Source organism: Chinchilla lanigera, unplaced genomic scaffold (genome assembly GCF_000276665.1).
Source record: "Chinchilla lanigera isolate Chin_1 unplaced genomic scaffold, ChiLan1.0 scaffold00088, whole genome shotgun sequence".
Classification (NCBI taxonomy): Eukaryota; Metazoa; Chordata; class Mammalia; order Rodentia; family Chinchillidae; genus Chinchilla; species Chinchilla lanigera.
The window spans coordinates 1,015,368-1,034,859 of NW_004955489.1; the positions used below are offsets into that span (position 1 = coordinate 1,015,368).

Genomic DNA, 19,492 nt, shown 5'->3' on the forward strand with positions numbered 1-19,492 from the left:
GGCAGAAGGGTCACAAGTTTGAGTCCTGCCTGAGCAATTTAACACAGGGAGACTGTCTCAAGAGCTCAGATCCTAGGCTAGTGCTAAAAAAAAAAAAAAGAAGGGAAAGTTGGGGTGAGTTACATGTGACCTGTTTTCCTAACAGAAAGCATTTTGTGTACTCCCATAAACCAGCTACTGAATTTATATTTTCCTATTAGCAAGTTTCTCAAACTTGACACTTGAATTCTTTATTAATTTATTATCTTCTTATACATGATGTAATCTATAATAAATGTCTAAATTAAAAATCACACATTTTAGTTTTTGTTTCTTATGTTTCTTGTAGTCAGAATGTACTTTTATTTTGGAAAAGCATACAAAAAGAAAAATCCTGCTTAAGAGTTCTAAGATCATTCTTTTTGAGTGGATCTTGGTGTCCCCCATACTACTAGCTAGCAGTTATTAATACTTATGGCTATTATTCTTTTGATAACTAGAGGGAACATTAATATAAAATTATCATATATTAATATAAATTTAGTGACTAAACGATACTTTTAACCAATATTTTTTTGAAAGAATAATGATATCACACTCTTAGTCTGCTTCCTACAACCTATTCCTAAAAGAAATATAGGCCCATATTAAGACAGAATATTACTTTCTTTGACCTTTATATTTTACTTGCTTATTAAGAACAAGTTTTGATCGTAACTTATCTTCATCCATAGTACAATGGAATTAAATCATATAGAAAAAATGTTTTTCCATTAATTTTACCAGGTGCATCAACAATGTGATTTATTTTCAGTTATGTAATAAAAACACTTTGGTGTAGATTATTTCAAAAATGATTAACCTCAGAATGAAAGTGGTCATTAAAAGATTTCTAGGTTTGGCTTTTTATAAAAATCAATAGAATTTCACAGTGAAGAGGTCCTAAATTCCTCATACAACATGAAATTATATAAAAATAGAAGACATAGACATCTTTAAATCTTTAATCCTTTGATTAAGCAGCAAGCATATCACTCTTCCAGGCCAAACACTGCTTAAACAAAAAAGAAAATAATGACGTGCAAAATATTTACAAAATATGCAAAGCACACAATAAAGACATCTCACTATATACATGTCATATTACTAATGAAGCTAAAACATCTACTGTGTGCTCTAATGCATGTAAATAAAATTACAGCACATCCCTTAGATACAGCACCATGGCCCATGTCTGGGGTAGAACAGACTTTAAGTGACTCACAATGTACTGAACAGCTGGACAGATGCTGGTGCTGACCAACTTGACGGGCACATCTCACATGCCAGGTACTGGAGGCCCACTGACGAGACAAGACAATGAAAGCTGTCAAGGTATAGAATGCACATGTGCAAGACAGTCTAAGTGCTTTAAAAAATCTAGATATTTTCTTTTTATATAACTCTCCCATGGCTTCTAAAGTAAAATTAAGTATACATTTTTTAATGTCAACAATTTTAAATCAGTTAAATTTTATCTGATTATAATCCAGGGCAGGAACTATTTATGATCCAATGAGAAAGAAAAGGCCCTATCCTGCAAAGTGTTTTCAGTTATGTAGCATCCTAAACTTGAATATTAAAACTCATGTATGAATTTAGATCTACATCCCTTTCAGGCTGTAGAGCCAATGGAAGGGACTGTTTTCCCAATACCTTAGGAATACAAGACCTCTCAGAACTGACACTGGGCCCTTTGATGGCGACTATTTGGTGAAGGGGTCTTAAATAGGATGAGAATGTCCATGTGCAAACATTTAGCCCATGTTCCACTAGCACAGCAAGGTGATCTAACTGTCCCTCGGCACAGTCCTGATTCCAATATGAAATCATCAGATCAAAAGTATCAGGGACACATTGTTGAAATACTATCACTTGGAAATACTTCTCACAGGTGTGTTAATGATTATGTATTGAATCAAGAAGACTTGAAGTATTTTTTTTTTTAGTTAACAGCATAATTGTGACAATATACTGACACATTTTTAGATAATGCAGAACAAAATCTTAAATTCATTTTATGAAATAATGTTGATTTAACCCTAAATCAAACCCTTGAGTACAGGTTGGTTGCAAGGAATACATAAATGTATCTGACTAGTACAATAGAGATTTACCAAAATACCCTTCATATTAAATGTAGACTATATTAATAAGTATGAAGGCAATTTTAAGTCCAGAACCTAAACACAAAAAGGGGTATTGTAAAGGTTTCTATAACCACCATCTCTACATATTTGACCAAATGTAATTCTCTTCTAAAGTCTCCAAATGTAGGCAGCTACTAGCAACAGCAAATAGCATTTAGAAACATAAATTTTTTTTTTAGAATTAACTACATTGCAAGGAACTTAAAGATCTATTTCAGCAAATTAAGTCCTCATTTGTAAAATTATTATCCAATCCTCTTATACTACAGATGACAGGGTCAATGACCTTTAAATAAGGACTTTGTATTAGGACCCTAAACTGTGTGTTAAAGGGTTAGTAGGTTCAGTACATTCTTTGTGGTTTCATATAATTGCTTTGCAATTGATTAAAAGTGCTTTCTTTTAAAGGAACATATTTAAATTCCTTTAGAAAAAAAGCAACATATTTTGAAAAAAGGGATATGGAGCTATAATTTTTTAAATATGAATACAGTGAACATATATAATCTGAAATGCAGGCTATTTATTCTTGCACTCCTAACATAGGAAATTTTTTTAATTAAATAAAAAAGTCCAAACATCCTTAACTTAAAAAACTTAAGGAGTTTTCACAATTTCTAAGTCAATAATCCTGTACTAAGAGCCTTGACTATGAAGAGGCAGGAATATAAAGCAGCTCAATAAAATAAATATAGTAAAAACAAAAATCCTCTTGGTATATAGAATACTTAAATCTTTTTTTTTTCTTTCATGAGATCATATTGGTAAACACATATTCTAAAAAGGAGGGTAACCTGGAAGCTTTTTGTTGTGTAACATTTTAGTTTTGAGAACTGAAAAAATTCTTAAGACATCCACTTAATGTTAGTCCACTGCCACAGAATTATTTTGCAGCCTCAGAATCTAGGAAGGATTTTGTTTTCCTTTTTTGCATCAGTCAGATGAGCACTGGTATGATGGGGTGGAAAGTTACTGCAGCGTAGTCCAACTTAGTTTTAGTGCAGTGAGGACTGTGAATCTGTCTGAATTCCGATTAGTGATGGTGGCTGCTGACCACCAACCGTGGACAACACTGGTCTTGGGTTTAGACGGGGTGGCATGGAATTAGCAGGGCGAATGAGAGGTGGTGGAGGCTGATTTAGAGTTGGCCGGGGCTGGATGAACCGAGCCTGCTGCTGCAGAGGAGGAGGCTGCCGGTGAAGAGCAGGGGCAGCAGGCAGTGTTGGACGAAGCAGTGGCGGAGGCTGGTTCAGAGTGGCAATGGGGGCTGTTGGTGTTGGAGTGGATGATGGGGCAGGAGGTGATGGACCCAGAGTCCGAGGAGTCTGTGGGGTCTGTGCCTAGAGGTGAGGAAACAAAAATACATGCATGAGATGTTAAGTCCTAATGAGCTGAACACAATATAGTTTGGGCTGTCACAGGAAAAACAAAACAAACCGAAACAAAACAAAAACATAACACCAGTGTTTATTGGAAGCGCAAGCTTCTTTTATTTTAAACAAAACAAAACAAAAAACAAAAAAACCCAAAAAAGCAATGAGGCTACCAAACAGGCATCTTTATTAGTAAACAGCTTAACACTGGAAATAAAAATAAGACTATGGAAGAACAATACACTCTCCATTCTGCTAGGACCAGAAATTAGCATGTCTTTATGACTCAGCAGTCATGAGAGGTGCACCACTGGGTAAGTGTATTGTCAACCTTTCATGCTCGTTTAGCTAGTCCTCCAACATCTTAGCCTTACAGCACACCACACAAAAGGGTGACTCCTCAACTCATATTAGCTCAAATTCCAGACACAAACACACCTCCTCTTCTTCATCAGTGCTCTTCCCTGATGGCACATTAGAAGCACTTTTTGTCTCCTCCCCTAAAGTAGAAGCATCACCATTAGAAGCCTGGGTTCCTTGTTCTGCTTCCCACTCCTGCAATACCTCCTCTAAGTTAAACCGACGCCTGTAGTTTACAAAGAAGTTCTTCACTTGGCCAACAGTCTTGTTGCCAATTACATCTGCAATAGCTTGAAAATCTTTACCATATTTGCGGACACCTGGAAGGCAAAGTAAATAATACACCCGTGAAGGATCAGTAAGGAGAGCTGTGTGTACTCAACATCATGCACACACACAGACACCAGCAATGAAAATCCGTTCTGAAAAACTCTTCTCAGTTCTCAGTTTTGAGATACAGGCTAGGTATCAGGGTCATACATGACAACTACCAATTATGTCAATTCACTAAGCCAGCCACTTGGCTTCAACTAACAATCAGAAACTTACCATGTTTTACATACTCAGTTATTTTCTCCAATTCTCTCTTCAACTCTCACATACAGTCCATTTATTGTAAAGCACTGAATTCTTTGTTCCATCCTCAATTCCACACTCATTTATTTCCCTAGTAGCCAGTCACCTAAATTTGAGCAACACCATTTGTAAACAAAGCTGGATGGGAATGAGCCATCTTTTATCACCTCAGTGGACTGAGTGAGTAGCTGCAGATTTCCCTCTTAATATTAAGACAACATTGCATTTTAGTCTTAATACTAATTTCAAGGAGATTATTTGCCTATATCCCATCATGGTGCCAACAAATAGAAATGAATTAAAATGTCAAAGAATGATCACAATCTGATAGATTAAGAGAAGGATATTTTTGCCAAGTCGGCTGCAGGTTAGCTAGTGCAGTAGTTCTTGACTATGTTTAGGAAGTTCTCCTAGCCATGTGTTACAGCCTAGAGAACACGGTGAGGATGGCACTGACTATTTAAGAAGGGCTCTGCACTGGTATTTCAGGGCTTAGCTTTTCACCAACGAAGTTTCATTACAATCAAGGACAGTAACTGACTTATGGATCTGAGATTACCAAGTATGCCACAGAATTTAAAATGAATAATTTGTATTTAAAGGAATTATACTTTGTGCTTAGCTCAAAATATAAAACTTGTCAAAAATTATCATTTTTCACTTTGTAACTGCTTTTTAAAATACCAGAAAATAATTCAGTAAAGAGATGAAAACAAAAACCAAAACAGGGGGTTTGCACCCAATATATATATAATTACAGGTGATAAACAAATGAGGACATATTAACACCCCAGAAAAAATGCTATATTCTTAGTGATACCAATATGAAATACTCAACTAACTGCAAACAACATAATGTGACATGACTTTACTTTAAAGTTATGCCCTTATTTTACTTTTGAGAGTTGGGTACCAGCATCTCTGGCTACATTTAACTAGCAGGGGCTGACCTACAGGAGTCCTTTACTTCACGGCACTGAGGATAGGAAGTCTGACATTATTATGTTCTATATTATATCCAATTCTAAATGGAGAATTTAGGATTAGTAACCTATGCTCATTTGTTCCATTCTCAAAGGAAAGACAGATTACATGACAGCAAAGTAAAAATGACATACATTGTTTACAATGTTTTAGCAACATAAATAGCTAGTCCCTTTAAATCCATGGGCTGATTTACAGTTTGAATTTCACAGCTGAGATGAATTCTAATAGTGACTACATTCCACTAAGGTTTATTTGGTAATAAAAACCCCAGGTTACCTCAGTAATAGCTACTGTTAAGATATTCAAGGGCTTCCCCACTACTGACGCTTTAGAAAACAGTAGCTTATAAAAAAATGAGTTCTATGCCACTGCTAAATATGAAGCAGCTATACTGAAAATTAACTCCTGATAACAAACCACAGTGTTTATCAAGTGTGGTGATTGTCATAAGGGATACTTACTTTAATTCTAGAAATAGCAAAACCTGAGTATTTAAGTTTAGAAAATTTTAAATAAGCCTAGGTTTGGATCTTTCCTATTCCTAACAAGTAACATTAAGACTCTGACTCCCAGTCTGAAGACAGAATCCATAATACCTGTATATTTTGCAAACTACATCCCCCAAACTGCATAATAAATTCTGAAATTACCTCCAAGACTGCTTCCATTATATAACTTCCTGAATCTAATCCTTTTGATGTTTCTCAATTCTTTCTTCCTCAGTGGATTTTTTACCTTGTTACTAATGCTGTCACATTTGCAAAATTAGACTCTAAACTCATACTACTTCCCATAAGGGCTTTAGATTTTCTGAAGACTCTGGATGGCAAGGCCTTCTGCCAAGTCAGTCATGTTGATTATTAACTCATGTAAGCTAGTCTAGTCTCAAGGCTCACAGCGTCCTGCAGACCTCTGTAGTTTCAATGAGGATCCCAGTCTGTCCTGAGAACCTATGTGCCCAGATCCGAATCCCCTCAGCCTGCAGGATGACTGGACAGGGTTTATAATAGCTGGAGCGCCTTGCAGCTGCCTCTGGACTGAAGCAGCCTCATCTGCCTGCCCCAATGTGTTAATTTTTCCACTAAGTTTTATGTTTTCTGTATACCATAAAGTACTATCCTGTGGAATGCACAGGAGCACCAGAAATACCACGCGAAGTTTGCAAAAAGTGCTCAGGAAGTATGATCCCCCCACCTAAGGTTTAACTCTAGTTTTCTTCTACAAAACACAGGAGGCATACAGAGTAGACTTCATCATGCTCACTCTCTAGTGACACTGCTCAACAACATGTTTTGGCTACAAGATCAAATTCTTAAGCTCTATGGTCAGCAACTAGGCAAACTCTAGTGAAATGTCAACTCAATTTTCACAACTGCACCTTCAAAAGAATCCCCAACTAGGCTTTTGGGACAACCTAGCAGGGCCAGTGACAAGGAGTCATCAGCTTGGCAAGCTTAGTAAGTTATGTCATAGGAGCTTCTGTACACGGTGCGTATTCTTTTTTCATAATTTGTAAGCAAACCAGATTGCATTCTCAGCAAGGGAATTAAATATGACAAGTCAATCTTTGTACTTGGTAAAGTTTTACCCCTTAGGCAAAACAAAGTCAGTTTTCAAGGATTAAGTGAATGTTTGGAGAACCCCGGAAGAGGCAAACTGTAAATTTTTCAGGAAGGATAAAAACTATTTTTGTCAAATTTCTTGACTTGACTTGAAAGTTATCATAAAACAAATTGGCTTGCTATGCTGGGAGGTATCTTATGATATTCAATATATATTTTTAAAGTTTTGTTTGCAAAATTAAAATTTAATTTACTAGGATATTCTGCCCATTTTCCAAACAGTATTGTGTTACCCAATGTAAAAAAGTATTCATATCCTTTTCATATTTCTTACGAATACATCTAATTTGCTAAAGAAGGTATTCTTATTAATAGTACTGGCTTTATCATAGTCACTGTCTGAATTATCCCAAACTGAATTAGTTGAGTTTGTCCATTTGTATTTTTTGAATTTTGGTAACTTCAGGTGACTTTCTCAATCTAGACATGAAATTAGAATTTGCTTTTTTAGCTAAAAGGGACAGCATGGATAACTGCTTATGGTATATCTAAAAATTTATTTTTAAATTCTGATTTTGGACAATCAGAAAAGCAAAGTGTTTCTGGCTTAGAAAATTTCAGGAGATATTTTCCTTGCTCCCTTTTTTAAAAATGGCAGTGGGAACTGAACCCACTGCCATTTTTACACTCTCAGTTACACTCTCAGCCCTTTTTAATTTTTAAAAATTAAAAAAAAAGTTTTTTGAAACAGGTCAATTTAAATTGCTACACTGACCATGTAGGGCTTGAATGCGAGCTCTTCTGGCCCTCAGAGGTGCTGAAATTACATGTTTTCTAATTCTCAAAGTGAGCATGTACTTAACTGAAAAATATAAAATTATCAAAAATCTATTTTTGAAATAATACCAAAGGAAGTTCTAGACTCTTTTGGGATGATTCTTTTCAGTCAACAAGACATAAACTCAGATCATTTGCAAATGTGTATTTATTTCTACCACCTGTAAATCTATTCATAAACTCAACATTAAACAAGGAAGAAAACATATCAACAGAACAACAACTGGTGCATATAAGTGAGGGATAAAAGTTGAAACCACGTATTTTCTTTCCAATCTCTTCTGGGTGTTACATTTCCATTCTCTTTGTTGTACATTAAATTCTATTACAAAAATGCTAAAAAATTTGACTCATCAATTATTTGAAGGAAGCACATTAATGAGGGCTGACAGGTATTTTGGGATCTCCATTCTTATGGCATCTGTTGCCTTTCGGATGCAAAAGCGTGAATCTCCCATTTTCATTTCCTTTGCTCACTCCTGTACAGATTTACTATCCTTACATTTTTATCAACCGTCTAATCACTGTATCCTCCTACTTTATGGACCATTCTAGCCTCGTAAAGTATGAGACAATCAGAAAGCAATTTCTAGATTAGCAATTTCATTTCTCTTAAAAAGGATCAAATGCATGACGACTTACAAGGTAGCTTTTAATGTAAGCATAACAACTTGAACATGGCGGGAAACATGCAGAAAGAACTAAAAATTAAAATTGAGATCCTGACAAAACTGGAAAAACTTTTATCCTAAAATAGCATGAAGATTTTAATTGGGAAGCAGTTTTTATAGCACCAAGATTAATAGATGAGTATATTTTAAAAAAGGAAAAAAGAAGAAAAAAAAATATTTTAGGTAGTGGTCTAAAACAAAAACGGCACCAGGCACAGTGGCGCACGCCTATAATCCCAGCACTTGGGAGGCTCAGGCAGGAGGATCGTTTTTAGTTCAAGACCAGCCTTGGCTACAAAGTGAGGTGAAGGCCAGCCTGAACTGCATAGTGAGACCCTGTCTAAAAAAGACAAAAATAAAGAAATAAATATGGCATATCCTACATACCATGCTTCTGTCTCCTCCACACTTTGAAGAATGTTTTATATATCATTTAAATGTATTATTTTCTGAAAACAGCTAATTATTGTTCCATTTTACATAAGACATACCTAGAATCTCATTTCTTTTTCAATTTTTGCTCAAAAGAATTTTTATCATATGAGTATTAACTTAGGATAATTTCTAAAAGCATAAATTAGAACATTTATATATATGACACAAGCTAGAAACAGGGATATTTTACCATTAACACAAATATGAGAAGATCATGACTGGTCTCACTGTGAATCAATGTATTTAAAATATAAAATTTAGATACTTAAGGCTAGAACAGATGACAAATTATATAAGAACAGTTCTTGGCAAATATTTTAAGTGGCCTAAATTAGCAGCATGATGATACCCAGCTTGGGGACTTCTGAAGAAGGTTACTGAAACTGTAACACAGGTAAACTAGAATGAACATAATAAAGTACAAAAGTACAAACATATTCCTCATGGATGAGAACATGACTCCCATGACTCTCCATCAAGGGAGAAAGAAAGGAAAACTTACACAAACGGTTAGCATTTAATTAACAATAATGTGAATAGGTCAGGTAGCAAACTGAGTGGGAAATATGTATTTACGAACTAGCAAAGAAAATGATCTTTTTTTTTTTGGTCTTTTTGAGACGGGTCTCGTTATGCAGCTCAAGCTGGCCTTGAGCTCACTTTGTAGCCCACTCAAACTTGCAAAGATCCTCCTGCCTCAGCCTCCCGAATGCTGAGATTAGAGGCATGTGCCACCACACCTGGGAAGAAAGTGCTCTTGATGTTTGGTTTTTAAAAAGTTACAACAAAAAAGTTTGTATAATAGAATCATAAATTTTAACAGTAGCACTAGTGTTATTATTTCTTTTTCCAGGTCACTGTGATAGTATACTGTGAGCAAGATATTTATAAAGCATTTTACAAAATGAGTGTCAAATCAGATACATGTAAAAACTGTCTTGAATATAAAGTGCTATACAAAGTAAAACATTAGTATCAAAACAAATTACTCTGTAAAACTGTAATTGTCATCAGAATAACACCACATGAAGATATATCATAAACATTAAAGAAGAAAAAAAGTAGCTTTTAAATAGCTTCTAATAGCAAACTACACATACTAAAATAGATACTTTATATATTTTAGCCACTGAGACTCAGGTGCAGGTGACATTACCATATGATTATACCCTTTGTAAGACATCATTTTGGGGTATTGTATAAATGTATGAGCACATAAAACAAAATGGTACTTTTTAATCTTTTCTAAAGTAACTATTTAGACACAAATTCCTTTATGTTGATTTATTTTATGTAATAACAAAAATCAAAAATTTCAAAAGGAAAACTAAAGTTCCAAAGTAAAAATAAGTAAAAACATGACCTTAACACAGTAAAAAAGTCCCTCTAGGGGGACTCTAGGATCCTAAGAGCCGCAGAGTTCCATACAAACTGCTGTATTAACTGATTTAAAAGAGTACTACTGATTTAGGGGCTGGGGATTTAGATCAGTGGCTCAGTGCCTGCCTGGCAAGCATCAGGTTGTGAGTTCGAGTCCCAGTACCAGAAGAAAAAACAAACAAACAAAAAAAGAGTACTACTGATTTAAGAGTACTTTTTAAATGTGAATAGAGTACTGAGTATGTCTGGATAGAGGAAATGTTTGATTACATGCATCAATACTCTAGTATTTTTAAGCCATGTCCACATATACAACTCAAGCTGTATCTTAGCCTGCCCTTCCCGAATGCAGTTTTGCATGTCCAGCCCTGCTGTAAGATTCAGTGGACCCTAAGAGAGACAACAGTGCTATAGAATAGTGTGGAACTCTGAATGTCATGTAGGGAAATATTAGCTTATGTCTTTCTAGGAAATCCTCTTCAGAAAACCTTTCTATCACGACAATTTCTTGTATTACAGTACAGAATTAATGCACTAACACTTATGCAACCTAACACTAGAAGGCAGAGTTCAATTCTCATCATACAATATACTAAAACAGGAGAAACTCAGGCTTTACATGAATAAAAGGAATGCCTACTCACACTAATTATGCTAAAGCTGTAAGTCTTGGTTCTAAACGAATATGAAACACTCACTGCGAATGCTAATTTTTAAACAAAAATTTGAATTATCAGAGTCTAATATCAAAGCAGCTAATGTTGAACATCATAACTACACCTTTTTCTGATTCATTCAGAAACTTAGATCTATAAGGATGGCTATGCTCAAGGAGCACCCGGGATCTAGCCTTCATAGGACCCCCCAGTTCTTCTCTACAAAAAGGCTGTCAGGCTGGATGGCCAAATGGAAGGCAGACATCCTACTGATACCATCCTCTGACATTTTCAAATCATGTTGACTGGCTAATTCTTACTCCCTCTGAACTCTAGAATCATGTATGAGTCAATCTTTAATTGTATTATTCTCTTCTCTGAATGTTGCTTGGGTGGAATATATAAAATATATTCTTTGATGAGTATTTGTAAAGATTTTAAAAGGTGTGCTTGTATGCTTCACTGGGGTCCCTCTCTCATAGCAGTTAACATAGACACAAACCTCTAAGTACTCAATGCAAAGAGGATTCACCCAAGAAGAAATAAAATGTGGACACACTTTAAATTACACAATCATTGCTGTAAACAGTTTATCCTGAAGAGGAAAGAAAAATCCATAGTACTCAATCAAAATATACATTTGACCTAAAGTAATTCAAACATGAGAAAATCCAACTTTGTACTTCCAATTTGCCCATGAGTATTCTCATAAGATAAAATCTTTTGCCATACAGCTCAACAATGTATTCTTATAAATAATGCATTAAAATTTTGTATGTGTATTTTTGTTGTCTCTTTTAAATAATATAAAAAGTTAGAGGTACTTCTCTTAAGGCATGATACACTGAAAGGTAAGCAAATTTGTTAATATTTTCAGTACCTGACACTTAAAAAAATAGAGAAACACTATTACACAGAGTAATCAGAAAAACAAAAAACATACTATATGTCATTTTCTGTTCTTCATTATGAGTCACCACTGAGTGACACAGTTAAGAAAGAGTCCAATGGCCAGAGCACTGCAGCAGGGTTGGTCACACCTGTCTTACACCAATTACTTCGTGCTGGGAGGCATCGGTCAGTTCTGGACCCAAAATGCACAGACTCAGTGTGTCATACCCACAAACACAACACAGAACTCCTGGTCACCGGGTCTGAGTGGTGAACACAAGACCCCTTTCTCGATCCACTTCTGAAGAAAGGGCAGGAAGAACTATGGTAGTCACCTTTCATGACAAGTAAAATAATTATGAACAACAGTAACTGCTTATCTTTAATATACCTTGCACTGCTAGAAGCTGCTCCTCTGTGGTCCAACGGGCATTAATTTTCTGATTTGACTACAAAATTAAAGAGAAGTTTCCTAATGAGGATATGAAGACAGACATTTTTTCAAAGTGCTTATTTTTAAAAAACTTTTAACCAAATCACAGACATTAGTTTACTAAAAGATTTAAGAAGATTTCATTTTTAGAAGGATTAAAAATATATATTCAGAGTTACGTCTTTCCTACACAGGAAGGTAATGAAAGGGAAATTATCAATTTGGGAGAATGAACATTTATGCTTTAAATCTGAGATATTAAAAGTTGAGAAAACCTACTACAGTAGTCACCCATTTTCTGATTATAATGTTCCTATCACACAGTACAGATATTACTTTTAGTTTAGTTGTAACATTTAAAAGACTTTATTCTTAGGGTCTATGACTCCAACATTTCTTCTGTTCACATTTAAACTTATCCTTTCTCACCCTAAAACTGTTACAAATTAGCAAAGAGCATAGAATTGACCTGAGTCCTAAAACATTTCTTTAAAGCAGAAAGTAACCCACTGATAATAGACAATAATGGATGTTTTTTTCTCCCAAGACCTCCCAATATTCTTCCCAATTTTGTGGGGGTCAAAACTTATAAATTTAAAGGGCTGGGGATATAGCTCAGTGGCACAAGTGTCTGTCTGCAAGCACAAGGTCCTGAGTTCAATTCCCAGTACAAAAAACAAAAAACAAACCTTCATAAATTTAGGATTTTTATTATGGTAGTATTACAATATAAAACACTTAAGCAGATTCATTAGTTTACATCCACTGATAGTAAAGCAAGCTGCTATGGCCAGAGATGGAGGAACAGAAATACAGCAGCTTGCAGAGACTGCAGGAGGAACTGCGGAAACAAGGGGACTTGCGGTGACACCTGTTTTGTGGAGCAAACAGGAAGGTGGTTTCCTCCAGAAAGGGCTGCTTAGTTCCCACCCTACACACACTCTCAGTGGCAACAGCTTCTACAGTGCACAGTACAGAGGTAAAATTTAGAAGGAAGAGTGAAACAGAAATTCAAAGCTAAAAGACAAAACTTCTTAGAGGAGAAAGAGAAAAGTATTGAGAAAAGGAAAAAGAAAAATAAGGCCTAGAGTAAGAAGGAAAAACCTAGAAAAGTAATGACTGACTTTCAGAGATTAAACATGGACGAGGCAGGTCAGACAGTAATAAGGATACCTAACAGTAAAAACAAAAAGTGAAACAGAAGGGATTAAAAAACCCTGAGACACATATGGAAGGAATAATAAAGCTGTAAACCAAAGCTTAAAAAATGAAAACAAATGAAAAGAAAAAAGTGATACTCCTAAAAAGGAGATTAACAAAAATAAAGTAGGAGCTATTGATTACATATCCGTAGGTAACCTGATGCTACCCTGGTCATGAAAAGTATTTAAAAGAAGTCCTCAAACTGCTGTCATCTCAGGGACTGAGGCAAGAGGATCCCAAACTTGAGCCTAGCCTGGGCAACTTATCAAGAGCATGTCTCAAAAATAAAAAAAACCTGAGGAGGTAGTTCAGCATAAAGGCCCTGGTTAGAGCCCCAGTGTGTGCTTGTGTGTGTGTCTGTGTGTGCGCATGTGGGCATGTGTGTCTGTCCTTGCTGTCTACTGTTAATTGGTACTGGAACCTTTTTACGACAGGTCTAAGTATTTCACAGTAAATCATGACAAAAAGTGTTGATTGTAACTCAATCTGATACATGAAAATAAAGCTTACAGAAATGGTTCATTATTAAAAATACCTAATTTAATTAATATGCTTTTAAAAGATGCTTTACTTTTGGCTTTGAAATTCACAAAATGGGTTACATTTAGGATTTCAATAATTAATGCCTTTCTTAATTCTTCATTACTGAAATTATTCTTTTTTGGAAGTGCCTGTCTGAGTCATCCTTTATTCTTCAACTGTTAATTTTCTGGATATTCATATGTTAGCAACTTTGTGGGTGGCTGAAGTGATTTTCTTGCACTTTAACACATTTCATAAAGGTTTTCATCTTTGAAAAGTTTGCAATGTTGTTTTGGTTTGTGTTGCATTCACACTGTTAATGAGAGTGACAGACAAGGGTGCTGATGAGATGGATGGGACAGGTCACAGCCAAACTCAAGAGGGGAGAGTGTTGTTTTGGGCAACTTTTGCTTTTCCACATATTCCTTAGACTAATGAGAATTTAGATGCTATACATATAATACAAGCTGCTGTGAAGACTGAATATACCAAAGTAGGAGGATATATTCAGAATATATGTAAGAAAACATCTAGCAGTGCCTGAGCCAATCTCCAAGGCAGAAACTAGAGGGAAAAACAGCATAAAGAACAAACTAAAGAGAAATAATGTAACCATTAAAAATTGCTTTCATCTACACTTCGTAAAACTTATGAAAACATCAGATTAGATAAACACAAGAAACAATTTATAAAAATTAAAAGTGCAGAATATAATGGGGAATGCAAAGATGGGAGAAAAAGTCACAGTGATTAGTGTGTGTAGGGGAGAACAAGGGAAAACTGGAAGCGCTGGAGATTGTGAAGGATTTTAGAACAGAAGTTTCTGGAAGGCAAAGAAAAGGTATCCTATGTATAAGGAATAGCAGGATGTATGTCAGGAAAAGGTGTCAAATAAGCCTGGAAGGTTGCTGGTGCTTAAAGTAGGATAAGACCCATGGTCAAGGGCTGAGGATACAGCTCAGTGTCTGTTCAGCAAGTGCACAAGGTCTTCAGTTTGATTCCTGGTACCAAAAATAAAAACTAAACCAAAACAAACCAACTCACAGTGAAAGGAAAGAGAGTAAAAACTAAGGTTGATAAGCTCACACTAAATTTAACCAGCGAAAGGTTGCTCTTGTTATTGGGGGGTGAGAGCGTGTGTGCATGAAACTGGCATAGCAAAATAAGACTTTGAAGCCAGACAGCAGGGAGAAGGGTGGCACTGCTAAGATCCCAGGGAGTTAATAAGCACTGATTGAGAGGTGTGGGAAGAAGAGGCTAAGACTAACATAGGGCAGAGAGGATGAAGTGTTTGAATGTTCAGGTACAGTGCAGTTTATGTGAAGCTAAGAGAGATTCACTTATTCAAATACATTTTTGAAGAATCTGGGAAATTTTTACAAGGAAAAATAATGGGCCGAAACCTTACTCAGACATAAGGTTCCAATATAGGCCTACAAAGTCTTTTTAAAAGTTGTATGTTTTCTGTTTCACAATCTCTTGAAATGTCCTTACAAAGGTGGCCAAGGATAGGCACAGAGTTGTCTCAAACATCCACACGACCAAGTCTTCTGGCACTGGAACGGATTTTTTTAGTTCAACTCCACATGAAGCTGTTGACTTGAATTTAGGGCAGTGCTGTACAAAAAATGTTTTAAAAAATTTAAAAACTAGAATTTCACTCAGCTCAAAGAAATACACAGGGCACATGTAGAAGCTAAAACTGATTAAAAGAGACCCAAACCTCTCAAAAGTTAAAGAAAGAAAAAAAAAAGAGAAGCAGTCATCTGAAATGAGGGCTCAGAAAAAGGGGAATCAGGAGTTGCAGAATTTGGCCTTCAGTGACAATGCTAACCTTTAAGCAGCAGCTTTGATGGGAAAATGCAGGAGAGAAGAGCAAAGCTCTACAGGATGAGACTACTGTAACAAAACAAGCAGCAGAAGAGGGAGAAGGATGAAGAAGATTTAGGTCAGAATTTTACTATTCTTGTTTTGTTACTGGTTTTTATATTCTCTTTTAAGCACAAGAAAATTTGGTGGAGATTTCATGTAAAGAAAGGATGACTAAAATATATCTAGGAATCCAAAACTATGTGGTAGTTCTACTTTGCTAGGTGGTACACAAAAAATATTCTTCTCTATAGCAAACCCTGGTCTGAATTGCTGCTGTTTAAAATGTGTAACATACAATGAAACAATCCAATATAATAATAATATACAGCCCTCTAGAACAATCGGAGACATCCTTGGTGAATTCAGCATTTTTACCACATTTTTTTTCTGTTAAATCCATTTGACCTCACATATTTCTACTTTTGTCAGTAGATGCCTACTATCTCTGAGTCAAAAGTGCTGGAAAAGGTTACAACATTAAACCTATCCAGTGCTGAAAGTTCTACCCAACAATGTCTTGCACAAAAACACTTATAGAGAGGAAATTTCTAGCTTCAAAAGCACTCCTTTTGCAGTTATAATTATTCTCACTTCCTGGATTTATTCATCTCCTTGCTCCACCTACTTATTGCCATCCAAAACAAATTGAAGTATAAGAAAATATACCACCTCTACCCCACCATGCTCACATACTCTTAAGGCACATTCACTTCCTGCTTTGAATGTTTTTTTAGATTTCTCACCTGTTTCCATCACTACTAGAACCCAGCCCTATTTATACTCCCTTCCATTATTTCATGCTTAGTATTTTAGCAGTCATTAAGTTTCCCTATTCTAATACACACAACATTGCCAGGATAATTTGCCTACCATTAACATTTCAAATTACATCCTTCCTCTACGGAAGAAACCTCAGGGTTCCTCATTTGACTTAGCAGTCACACATCTCTCCAGCTTTCACAAGGCCTCTGCCCACTTGTCTGTCACAAAGCAGCACCTCTGCAATCTTGTGAACGTTGCTCTCTCAGCCTATCCATTTCTCCTCTGCAGCAAGTCTGCCTTCCTAAGCAATGTAATATTCTCTCCTCTCCCAAATCTACCTTGCAACGCTGGAGATGGATCCTAGTATCCACCTCCATTGCATGGAGTAGTCCCCCACCCTATCTCTCCAAGTTGCCAAACTGCCTGGATTAGGCTCAAAATTGTGACCCTCTTGTCTTGACTTCCCATTGTACTGATAGTACAGGCATGTGCCATGTGCCACCAAGTCCAGGTGACAAGACAGTTCTTGAAAAAACGGTGTTTTATACTTCCACTGAATCCTTAATAGCAATTGGCGCAATGAATGCACAGTAAATGCTCAGGGAATACTTGTTGCTTGGTTTGTTAAAGAGTATTTTTAATTTCCTCCATTAGATTTATATTTGGAATATACTATTCAACATGACCTCAATGCTTACATTATTTTCTGCCTGGAATGCCCTCCTCTGTGCTTAGTGCATGTGAAACTCTTACGTTATCCTTCAAAGCTCAGTTGAAACATTTCCCCACTCTAGGAAGACATCCTTCATTATCCTACCCGAATGAATAATGCCCCACTGTTCCCTGTAGCATTTGGCTTATGAATCTACCATATAACTTATGGCAGTTTGTCTTCTAATATCCAGACTGTAAGCCTTTTCTTTAAAAGTGGGTGGCAAAATCACCTCATCTTGTCTTCATCTCTATGTGTTCTCCCTTCCCCATGCACACTTCCTACAGTGCCTAACACTGCCTCACAGGAAACAGGCGATCAATAAACACTTGTGGGCCAGGCATACTGGCGCATGCCTGTAATCCCAGCATTCATGAGGCTGAGGCAGAAGGACTGCCACAGCAGGTTCGAGGCCAGCCTGGGCTACATAGAGAGTTTAAAGCCAACCTGAACTATATAGCAAGACCCTGTCTCAAAAAACAAAAAAAAAAAACCAAAACAACAAAAAAATCCCATACTTGTGCAACTGAATGAACATTTTCCAATAAGTGTTTCCTTAAGTGAAAATAATAAAACAAATTTAGTAAGTGATGCACATTAGTAACTGTGAGGTACTTCCAAAAAATGACCTACTGTAATTATTTTAAAGATTATTAACATTCTTTAGTGAAGTCTAACCTAAAGGTAAAAGAATAGATTACATGACTTTTCAAGGTCATTACTGTGATTATAAATCAAGTACTTTGAAATATATATTTAAATTGCCATCCTAAAAACAAGAGGAATTATATGATAAATCTAAATATACCCTGGGGACTTTCTAGATGATAAAACGTGTATATAAATAATTTTTTCCCTAAGTCATGAGATCAATGAGTAATCCTAAAGTAATATTCAAACTTCAATGCATGACAGTGTCAAGATTTTGGTGACTTTTCTTTTTGATCATTATTTTTATAACAAGTCAAAAGACAGAATAAATAACCCAATTACTCCATTAAAATGTGAGAATACACAATTTTGCTATTCTACAAGAACTTCCAAAAGTAGATGGCAGCATAATATACCCTAATTTAGAACTAACGATTCTAAAAATCTGAAATACAGCCAGAGTTCCACCTGTTTACTACTTGTGTGACTTTGTCTAAGATAACCTTTCTGAATGTCATTTTCCTCATGTAAAATAATAGCACCTGCTTTACCTATTAGTATGGATTTATGTAAAGAGCAAAGAGGTAGCATAAAAGTAAGATACAATGCTACTGCAATTTTTTATCTTTAGATAATACTAGTAAATTACACTGTTCTACGATTTCATGAAAAATTTGTGATTAGACTATTCCTTGAAAACGTGATAGACCTTTTCCATAAAATTATCTGAGCCTGGTGTTTTATTGTGAAAGAAAAATGTTAATTATTCTTTCATTTCATTTAGTGATTATAAATTATTGTTTATTCTTTTTCAGGGAATTTTGGCTAAGAAATTTTCCTAGGAAACGGTATATTTTATTTAAATTTTCACACTTATTAGCATAAAGTTCTTCCTAGTATTCAGAGGTTCTTAGTATCTGCTGTATTTTATTTAATGTTTAAATTATGAATTATAGACATTTCACATTTTTTGCATTATATATTTAAATGTGCAAATACAAAATTAAAATAATTTCAATACAAAATTTAAAATAATTTTTGTTGCAATATAGCAAAATAAAGTATTATCTCTTGTATTGCACTGATCCTAAATAAATACATGCCACTCGACAGAATTGTCAGGTTACCAGTGGGCTTGCCATGAGCTTATTGATCTCTGCACTTTTCCATAACCTAATCTTCTTAAAAGAGACCATTCAAAACAAACAAAAGCTTCCTCGTGCAAGTCTTCCGTTCTCAAAGGGATGAGTGATTAGACAGCATAGAATACATTATTTCTGAAGTGCTACCCTTGGACACTCCCAAGATCCTCACACATATTTCAGTCAGTCTGTGATTTAGAGGGGGAAAAAATTCCAATTAGGGAATCCCTAGAGGGAGGGAATCCCTAGAGGGAGGGAATCCCTAGAGGGAGGGAATCCCTAGAGGGAGGGAATCCCTA

At 35.7% G+C, this 19,492-nt stretch overlaps 1 protein-coding gene across 1 annotated transcript in view; it reads right to left on the reverse strand.

Moving 5' to 3' along the window:
- Nucleotides 1-756: 756 nt before the first annotated feature.
- Nucleotides 757-19,492, reverse strand: part of Rcor3 (REST corepressor 3) — a gene marked incomplete at its 5' end in the record, with an annotated part of 43,672 nt that continues 24,936 nt past the window's right edge. The window contains 3 exon segments of the mRNA XM_013504486.1: nt 757-3,508; nt 3,980-4,221; nt 12,288-12,345. Of these exon segments, the coding sequence (XP_013359940.1) occupies nt 3,164-3,508; nt 3,980-4,221; nt 12,288-12,345 (645 nt within the window).